Genomic DNA, 10,418 nt, shown 5'->3' with positions numbered 1-10,418 from the left:
GCTAGCCTTGAGCTGAAGAGCTGAGGGACAGTGCTCAGGCCCAGAGTTCAGGCCCCATGACTGGACCAAAAAAAAAAAAAAAAAGAAACAGCTACCAGGATGCACACAACAACATTTTTAAAAAGCAAAAAACATAAAAACAATCAAATAAATCATGACACTTTCACATGAAAGAATACCAAAACACTACTAAAGTGAAAGAGAGGAACACAAGCTAATAAGAGAGTATGTTCCAGAATAAGATATCTTTCTTTCCTGCTCATGGCTGGCACTCTACCACTTGGGCCACACCTCCACTTTTGGCTTTTTGCTAGTTAATTGGAGATAAATCTCTCAGATCTGTCTTCCTGAGTTGGTTTCAAATCATAATTATCACATCTCAGCCTTTTGAGTAGTTATGTTATACGCATGAGCTACTAGAGTACAATAAAATTTTATATCTATACATCTATTATCTCTCTCTAAATATATGAATGTGTGTATAGATAGATAAGATAGATATAGATATTCCTTTCCTTCCTTCCTTCCTTTCTTTCTTACTTTCTTTTTTCTTTTTCTTTCTTTTTTTTTGTTGGTCGCAGGGCTTGAACTCTGGGCCTGGGCGCTGTCCCTCAGCTTCTCAGCTCAAGGCGCTCTACCACTTGACCCACAGGACCACTTCCAGTTTTCTGGTGGTTTATTGGAGCTGGCTTTGAGCCATGATCCTCAGATCTCAGCCTCCTGAGTAGCTAGGATTACAGGTGTGAACCACCAGTGCCCAGCTTATTCCTTTGTTTCTTTGAAAAGCAATACTGGGGTTTCAACTTAGAACCTTGCACTTGATATACAGGATTCTACTTGAACTGTGCTCCCAACCCTGTTTTACTTTAATTATTCTTCAGATAGGAGATAACATTTTTTGTGCAGAGCAAACCTTGGACGTAGATCCTCCTACCTATGGTCTCCAAAGCTGTTAGGATCTCCGACACAAGCCACCATGCCCAGCTTATTGGTTGAGATGGGGTCTTGGTAAATTTTATGCCCTAGGTGGCGTTGAATCATGATCCTCCAGATCTCTCAAGTAGCTGGGATTATAGGCATGAGCCTCTATGCCTGGCCCTTCACTTATATCTTTTAAAAACATGAGAGTAGGGCTGGGAAGGTGGCTCAGTGAGAGAGCACTTGCCTTACATGCTTGAGGCCCTGGGTTCGATTCCTCAGCACCACATAAGCAGAAAAAAAAGCTGGAAGTGGTGCTGTGGCTCAAGTGGTAGAGTGCTAGCCTTGAGCTGAAGAGCTAAGGGACAGTGCCCAGGCCCAGAGTTCAGGCCCCACGACCGGACCCAAAACAAAACGGAACAAAAAATATGAGAGTAAAGATCAGTGGAAAACCATGAACTGTTTTTTTTTGAACTTGTCTGTTAATAAATTGATAAATAAAACCGAACATTTAAAAAGAAATGAGAATAAAATATTCACTCTCAACAGACAGATTGAACTGTTGTTAATTAGAGACAAACAAGAAGCTACTGACGGTGCCACAGCTAAGTTGTTCAAAGAAGAAATTTAGGAGACAGAGAACAGAAAAAGAAACACCTCTGCTTCGGACTTTATACCTGCCTGAACTGTCAAAATTGCTTTTCAAAAATTATGGGCCTAGGGCTGGGAAGTTGGCTCAGTGGTAGAATGCTTGCCTTGCATGCCTGAGGCCCTGGGTTCGATTCCTCAGTACCACATAAGCAAAAAGAAGAAAGCTGGAAATGGCGCTGTGGCTCAAGTGGTAGCGCGCTAGCCTTGAGCTGAAGAGCTGAGGGACAGCACTCAGGCCCAGAGTTCAGGCCCCACGACTGGACCCCCCCAAAAAAATTATGGGCCTATATGGCTTCCATAATTTAAAAAAAATACCAAGAAAGTTAAAGTACAGAAACAATTAGCAACACCATAAGAATAAAAAAATACAATTGGATGCAAGTGGCTCATAGCTTTAATCCTAGCTAGTCAGAAGGCTGAGACATGGAGGATCAGGGTTCAAACCTAGCCTGGGTAGAAAACAAAATCTGAGTCTTCTCCAATTAACTGAGAAAATATTAAGCTGGAGGTATAGCTCAACTGAACAAGCAGGAGGCCAGCGTTCAAAACCCAGTACCAGGAAAGAAGAAAGGAAAAGATATACTGGAAGCTTTTAAAGCACACTCAGATCATCAGATATTCAAGCCAAAGGTAAAGACTGACTTTCCTCTGAGTCTGGCTAAAGCAGCATCACTGAAGCTCCAACTCACCTATTGTTGAGGGCTCCCCCGAGGTCACAGTCACAAGGCCGACACCCGTCCAAATCGTTACTCAGGCCCCAGTGCTGTGGCTGCAGAACAAAAGATTTAACATCTAAAGGTAGGTTCCTGTAATTACACAAGACGCAAGCAGGGAACAAGTTGTAGCATGCTTTGGTTGGTCTGCCGAATGTGAATGTTTATTTTCACTGAGAAAGCTCAAAGCCCACAAAAGGAAGGACTATTTTAAATTAAAATACGTCGGAGCTGCAGGTTGCTGAAGTAAGTAAGAGGGTGCGGGGTATTCACCTGTTAACAACAGACCACAGATTACAATGAATGTGAGCCTGCAATATGGGTACCATTTTCTTCAGTCAGAATACTCTGGCAGGTAAGCGTTACAGCAAAATTTTGGCAGGGCTTCAACTTTTCCTTCAGTTCTGTCTGTCAAATCCCCTGAGGAAAGCCCTATGAGGACTCACTTATGCTATGTGGAAACACAGCCCAGAGCTAAGACTAAAAGGTAAAGGGTCTTGGAAATTTAAAGAGAGAGAGAGAGATAGAGAAGAAAATCTCTGTACTTCAAAAATGAATAGATAAAAACAGGCTCACAAATATAAAATGGACTCTCAGAGGTCTATTTTGAGAATCTACCAGGATCCTACACAAATACATTTATAGTTGTAAGTATGTATGTGGTCAGTAGCTCCTTCCAGATTATAAAAGCAATGAGAATTCCCTAGAAGATTCATAATAATTTTAATCATCCTCTTCATTATTCCACGCAGGTCTACAGCTGTAGCTGAGTGGGCGAGCACTGCCTAGTATGTGTGAGGCTCCAGATCCATCTCTAGCAAATTACTCCAACCAGTCATTAACAGTGAAATTTTTGACGTATTTCTTTCCACATTTTATCTTTCTGACTTTTCCTCTACATAACATTTACATACTGTGTGTATGTGTACATAAATTTAACGGTATTTCCTATCAGTACCGTTTTTCAAAAGCAGCCAAGTTGCTTTTATGATTGCAAGCCTCCAAATTTAGCTATTTTCCCATTATTACTTCTGTGAATCCTCTTCCATGAAAACAAAAAAAAAAGAAAGTCTTTTGAAGAGCCCATCTTTGTCCAGAAGTGGGATCACTGGCTCGGGGGAGGGAGGCCCTGTACATGTCTACCAGCCATTGAGACATGCCTATATACTTTGAGGAATATGAACAATCTCCACGTCTGTTAGCAAACAGGTGTTTCTATCTCTGTGTGTCCAAATGACTCTCATTTTAAAAAGGAACTGTTGTAAATTTGTCTGTAAAAGTGGTATTTTGTTGTGATTTTATAATCCTAATATTTAATGTCTTGTCAATGCAGTCATCAGTAATTCTTTCTTTCTTTCTGGTGCTGGTCCTAGGGCTTGAACTTGGGGCCTGGAAGCTGACCCTGAGACTCTTTGTGCTCAAGGCTAGTGCTCTACCACTTGAGCCACAGCACCACTTCCGGCTTTTTCTTAGGAATTTATTGGAGATAAGAGTCCCACAAACTTTCCTGCTGGGGCTGGCTTTGAACCACGATCCTCAGACCTCAAGACTCCTGAGCAGCTAGGGTTCCAGGCATGAGCCACTGACTCAGTAATTCCTATTTGGTGAATTTTCTTATGGCTGTTCATCTCAACCCCCATGGTGATGGTGGAAAGCATGCTCAATCTGTCACATTCCACAACTGCTCATGCGCCCACGGTTAGGATTTACCTACCAGACACTGGTCACAGCGCTGTCCCGTCACCAGACGCTTGCAGTAGCAGTAGCCAGTCTCGGAGTCACAAGGATTCCCACCAGGAATTGTTCCCAGGGGGTTGCAAGCACAAGCTTTATTTAAGACAAAATGAAGCAAAGGAACACAAACCAAAGTGAGTCCCGTGAAACGAATTCTGTTCAGAGAATTCAATGCCAAGTGTGGATCCACACAGACTTACATTTACACCCGAATGGATCTTCGGCACTTAAGTCATAGAAGCCTTCTTTGCACACATCACAGTGTTCTCCTTCCACATACAACTTACACCGACACTGGCCGGCAATGAGCCCAGCCGAAAAGTCGGTGTAACCGTCACAGATGCCCCCGTTCTGAGAGCCAGCCGGGTCACATGAACATCCTTAGGAAGAAAAACGACAAGTTAAATGCACCAGGAAACACACTGTGTTTACGTACACGTATGTGCCTTCCACCCTCCGAATCTCACAAAAATGAATCACAAGGGGGCCCCACTAGCAAGAACATCCCCCTCCCAGCATCCTAGCAGATTCTGACAACAGTCTTCTGCTGCTCCTACGGTAAGCTCCGAGAAGAATCTTGGCCAGACTAGCCCAGGTGAAAGTCAGCCGGAAGTGGGTCCCACACACGACACATTTCCCAACCTACGTTCACAGAGATTGGGGTCTCGGATGTCCCTCTCCGGGTGCTGGTAGTAGAACGGCTTGCACTGCTCGCAGTTGCGCCCCATGGTGTTATGCTGACAGTCATCACACACGCCTCCACTGACATTCCCAGTGGCCAGGAAAACCGCCATGTCAAAGTGGCATGAGCTGGAATGTTCATTGCAGTTGCACTCTGTTTGACAAGACCAATTTCAAAGTGACCATTGGAGAAGGCTTGTAAGGAAGGAAGCAATGAGCAAACTAGGGTCTCAGTGCAGGCAGAAGAGCATCAACACGAACACATCCACTGAGGATACTGGTTTAAGTCCAGTATCAGCTTGGAAACTAAAAACGTGGACTCTATGAAATACAAACAACCATCTGTGGAAGAGAATGAACTACTAAGAAGGGCAAACTCTTGGGAAAGAGTTCCTTTAAAAATGTAGCATCAAAGGCTGGGAATGTGGCGTAGCATGCATGAAGCCCTGGGTTCAATTCCTCAGTACCACAGAAACAGAAAAAGCCAGAAGTGGTGCTGTGGCTCAAGTGGTAGAGCGCTAGCCTTGAGCAGAAGCACCTCAGGGATAGTGCCCAGGCCCTGAGCCCAAGCCCTAGGACTGGCAAAAACAAAGTAGTATCATGAGGTGTTGAGGTTTAGAAATGAGGATCATGAAGATTGATACTACAGCATGCAAGCTCTCATCTCATCTGTGAATTAATCCACTGATGGATTCAGAACTTGGCAGCATGGTTGGGAGGTGGTAGAAATTAGGAGGTAGGGCCTAGTTGGAGGAAGTAAGTCACTGGAGGTGGGACTTTGAAAGGTATACTTTGTTCCCTAACCCTTCCTCTTCATCTTTCCCACCCTCATTGTGTGAGCAGCTTTCTTCTAACATGACCTTCCGCCAGATGTGGGTGCCTTACCACAGGCCTAAAAGCCATGGAGCCAAGTGATCGTGAACTGAAGCCTATGAAATAAACTGTTCCTCCTTTGGGTGGATTTGCTCAGATATTTTACCCCAGTGACAACAAAAATGACTCATACTATTTCACTGTGGGTAAGACTCACAGAAGTACTTTCCCTTATTCCACAGGCCAGTGTGGGTGAGACATTCCCAGGGAAGCCTGTTTAGGCATGAAGCTATGATGTACGTGAAGGATCAATTGCTCTTCTCCCACTTTCCTCGCCATGCTAGTGCAGGCTCTTTGGGGATCTGTTTTACAGCCATCCAACGGGCCCTCTCAGGAAGGCCCTGTAGCTTTTCAGTAGAGTCATGTTTGTCTAACCTAGCTTTAATCACCTTGCCCTTCTACTCAGGGACGAACACCAATTCCTTACCTCGGCCTTGACTATCCCCTTCCTCATGTGAACTCTACCACACACTGTCCTGCAGAGGGACTCACCTTGTTCACTGGGGCATCTTCAATGTCTCCCCACCTCCCTCCCTCTTCCTAGGTCACCTGAAACACCCATGTAAGCCATCTGGTCCCATCTGCTAACAAAACCTTTACCACTCCAGCTCTCACTGGGTTCTGAGCTTGAAGAACGGTCTGACTGGAGGCAGAGGGAGGTGTGCTCCTCAAGGAGAGGCAGGTGTATGAGGTTGCTGCGAGCCAGGAGGGAGAGCGGGTGATGCACACTACTGCACTTCTCTGCCCAGAATAGCACTGGGAGGAAGACGGAGATGTCCCGGTGCCAGAGGCCACACCTGGTTGGGTGTTGGAAACAAAGCCAACGACGCTACTCCATAACCATTAGACCTTACTGACACATGGTGTGGGATTTCCCTTTCCCTTTTCCTAGTACCAGCTTATCTTAAAAACACTGTCAGTGTTTCAGTGTTCCTGGGTCAGTGCCACCCATGCAGGCATTGCCCAATAGCTATTCATGTTAGTGTTAATTAGAGGTTTACTGTTGGTATCCCAGGGGTACAGGGATCAAGGAGGGAAAAGGAGAGGGACTTCTCTCTCCTCGGCAACTAGAACCCTATTAGAGCACCTATAATCTGAAAATGGATACTGGAGTCCTCATGGATTCCAAATGTCCTCGCCACAAAGACTTACTTTTACAGGCATTGCTGTTTCGGCCTTCAGCAGGTCTCCAAGGTAAATCGTGGTAGAAATCCATGCACTGTTCACAGTTCAAACCCTTAGTGTTATGCCTGCACATGCAGTGTCCGTGTACCTTGAGGGTTACAAAAGCAGAAACAATGAAGAAAGAGATTCTTGAATGGAACGGCAAGTCCAGTCCCTTTCACCTACTCATCTATAGCTCACCCAGAGAGGGCTCTTTGTTTTCGTCTGTTCCCTCCCTCACAAGTTCTAGCCACATTGCTGATGGCTACAACCCCACTTTCTACATAGATCTTATCACATAATGAATGCTCAAGAAGCATTTTATTGAGAAGCTATGAGAAAATACATAAAAATAGCTACTAAAAATACAAAAACAAAAAAATTAGTAAAATGATGGGAAGGTTAACACTGACCAAAATGAATTGTACACAAACATGGACATCTTAAACTGAAATCTTACTGTACAACTATTTGAAGATAATATAAAAAGGGAGGAGCCTAATTACTTAGGATTGTTTTAAATTACCATAATAGAGATCTATAAAAGTTGTAATGGAGAATCAAATGCATACATACACCTGGAAAATATTACTGCAAATCTTAGTAGGCCAGATAACCATTTCTTTTCAAAGTTGGTTTTCTTTCTACTTTTATTTTTACTTCAGGCATAATAGTTTTATTTTACTTTTCTGCTCAGTACTCGGGACTGAAACGAGTGATCCACATATGACAGGCAAATGCTCTACCACCGAGTTATATTCCTAGCCTGGAAAAAACTTTTTCAACCCAAATAAAACCTTAAAAACAATCTTTTTTTTTGCCTTTAAGTGAGAAAACATAAAAATTTCAGAAAAAGATAAAAATTAATTTGTTTTTGGAGGGGAGGAGGGATCCGGTTGTGGGGCCTGAACTCTGGGCCTGGGCGCTGTCCCTCAGCTCTTCAGCTCAAGGCTAGCACTCTACCATTTAAGCCACAGCACCACTTCTGGCTTTTTCTGTTTATGTGGTGCTGAGGAATCGAACCCAGGGCCTCATACATGCAAGGCAAGCGCTCTACCACTGAGCCACCTTCCCAGCCCTAATTTGCTTTTCAATAGATCCAAGATACATTATTTCAAGCATTTCCCTGAAAGACATGCTTACAATAAACGAGAGAAATACATCTCTCCACCACACATGCCCACAAACATGTTACCTTAATTCTGCTTTTCAATAGATCCAAGATACACTATTTCAAGGATTTCCCTGAAAGACATGCTGACAATAAATGAGAGAAATACATCTCTCCACCACACATGCCCACAAACATGTTACCTTACTTCTGCTTTCTACAGAACAGAACTCAGGAACAGGACCAACAGGCCCCTCCTCTTTTACACCAGTATTGACCAAAGTGTAGTTAATTCCAGATTACAATCCTCTCCTTGGTTGTATATAAACCAAAAAACAGCTCCAAAGCCCACATTGCAGACTGTGGCATCTGAATAAGTGGAGCAACCAACTCTGACACACAGTCATGACATCAACTACACAGATGGGAACGATGCAAAGTAAATACCAGCATTCTTAGAAAGATGGAGACATGAGATGAGAGGCATAGCCCTCTCTTTGAACTCTGAGAAATATCTCCCTTGTTTGCAGGAAACTTCTAACCAGAATAAAGGAGAGGCAGGAGTTTTAGAAGGGCTGACTGACAGAAACATAGCAAGGCACACCCATCACCAGTGGAAGGAGTCCAGTGGCAAGGCTCCTCACTCAGGGCTTCTTTTTTGTCAATCCTGGGGCTTGAACTCAGGGCCTGGGCACTGTCCCTAAGCTTTTTTTTGCTCGAGGTTAGCACTCTACCACTTGGAGCCACAGCGTCACTTCCAGCTTTCTGGTGCTTCATTGGAGATAAGAGTCTCATGGACTTCCTTACTCCAGCTGGCTTCAAACTGAAATCCTCAGCTCTCAGCCTCACCACCCAGACACTCAGGGTGTTTTAGCAAAGGACTTATTCCTTAGTCTTCCCCTCGACAGAGTAGGAGCTCTTCCTGCACTAATTTCCTGTCTGGCCTGAAAATCAGACATCTGTAAGAAACAACTGGAAACCACGTAATTTAAGTTAGGGCAGAATAAGCTATTGTTTTCTAGCCATTTGACAGATCATTCATATCCCCTAATAAAAATTTATGTAATTTCTATGTGTGAAAATGGAATCAGGAATTTGAGGAGATGGCTAGGGTTGGGGGCAATAGGAAAGAATGATGGAGAAGGTGACATTGAGCAAGATGCACTATACTCATAAGTTGACATTTGTGAATTGAAACCCTCCAACAACTGATGATAAGTTTTACAATGTAGTTTGCAAACACAGAATAAAAGTGAGAAAGGAATGAAATCAATAGGAAAAGACAGAAAAAATCCTCCATTTGTTCGCTAAATGATATCACAAGGTCCTGGGTTAAAATTTCCAGTTTCTTTGGACTAGGATCAATTTTCTCTTTCTAGCGTAAAGACTGAATACCTGTGGTTTTTTAATCTTCCCTAACATAAAGGCAGACTCAATTGTTATTTAGACAACTTCTTAATCCTTAGTGACTAAAATATCTACTTTAGCAATAGCCTACAGCAACTAAGTACAAAAATAATTCTATGAAATGAACAATCTGTATATTCTCATAGTTTAAGACTCTTCAAAGAGAAATTCAGCAATCAACCACCAATATGGTGCAAGGGCTAAATCTAAGTCTGGAGAGCCAATCCCTGGCCAAAGGGGGGCGGGGAAGCTGTGAAAAGCCTCAGCTTGCTTTCAGAATCACACACATCTAGGAGAAAGCCACAAGAGAAGTTGGCTCACCATTCCTTCCACTTCTTCATCGAATCCGTGCACAGGGGCACATTCACTGGCATGGCCGTAGCAGAAGCAGTTTCCTCGAACCACCATGTCATACACCGCATAATAGTACTTCTCTCTGATTTCCATTCTGGAATCCAAAAGGTTATCTCCCAAAGTATGCAGCTTCACAAACTTGATCCTCAAGTTGGTGATTTTTAGTAGATCTATGGACGCCAACAAAGAAGAGGAAAAGTCTGATCCAATGGGCAAGAATTATTCTGGAGTTACACATCATTTCTCTTTAGGGGAAAGACTTGCTAAACGCAGATGACTTTAGTAAAGTTGATTCCTCTTGGATAATCATCTAATGACAGTTGTAAAGCCTGACATAGTGTGACTGTTACTGGAAGCCTTAGTTTAATAAGAACACTTATTCCACGATGGGTCTCTTTGCAGGCCAACATGTCAGAAAGAAGTGTGAAAGTGGAGAAACGCCAAGAACGCAGCTGTCTGACTGCCAGAACCACTGGCATCCAGTCACCTAAAGTTCTGCAATGCCATCTGGCTCCCACGGCAATTAGTGTCGGTGTCAACTAAGTGTCAACGTCAGAAATTCCATCCAGGTAGGAAAAGATTTATCAAAGCACTCAAATTCTCATTGCTACTATAACAGGAGAAGATTTTGCGTCATATTTCTGGGGGAGAAAATGCTGTCTGAAATTTCCCACCACTTAAAATGAAATCTAAGTTACTGAAGTAGATTGAACACTATTAACTACAATCTAGGGAAGGAATAGTGTGACTGAGGGCTGGGGTGTGTGTGTGTGTGACTGAGGGCTGGGGTGTGTGTGTGTGAGACTGAGGGC

At 43.5% G+C, this 10,418-nt stretch overlaps 1 protein-coding gene across 1 annotated transcript in view; it reads right to left on the bottom strand.

The window, feature by feature from the left end:
- Lamb1 (laminin, beta 1) overlaps nt 1-10,418 on the bottom strand; it is a 74,958-nt gene that overhangs the window by 48,523 nt on the left and 16,017 nt on the right. Inside the window, exons 8-13 of the mRNA XM_013034733.1 lie at nt 9,574-9,776; nt 6,723-6,843; nt 4,663-4,851; nt 4,217-4,396; nt 3,997-4,109; nt 2,259-2,338 (exon numbers count right to left, since the gene is read on the bottom strand). Of these exons, the coding sequence (XP_012890187.1) occupies nt 2,259-2,338; nt 3,997-4,109; nt 4,217-4,396; nt 4,663-4,851; nt 6,723-6,843; nt 9,574-9,776 (886 nt within the window). The remainder of the gene's footprint in view (nt 1-2,258; nt 2,339-3,996; nt 4,110-4,216; nt 4,397-4,662; nt 4,852-6,722; nt 6,844-9,573; nt 9,777-10,418) is intronic.

This window comes from Dipodomys ordii, unplaced genomic scaffold (genome assembly GCF_000151885.1).
Source record: "Dipodomys ordii isolate 6190 unplaced genomic scaffold, Dord_2.0 Scaffold195, whole genome shotgun sequence".
Classification (NCBI taxonomy): Eukaryota; Metazoa; Chordata; class Mammalia; order Rodentia; family Heteromyidae; genus Dipodomys; species Dipodomys ordii.
The sequence above is the reverse complement of the archived record's forward strand: the minus strand, read 5'-3'. Positions and strand labels throughout refer to the sequence as shown.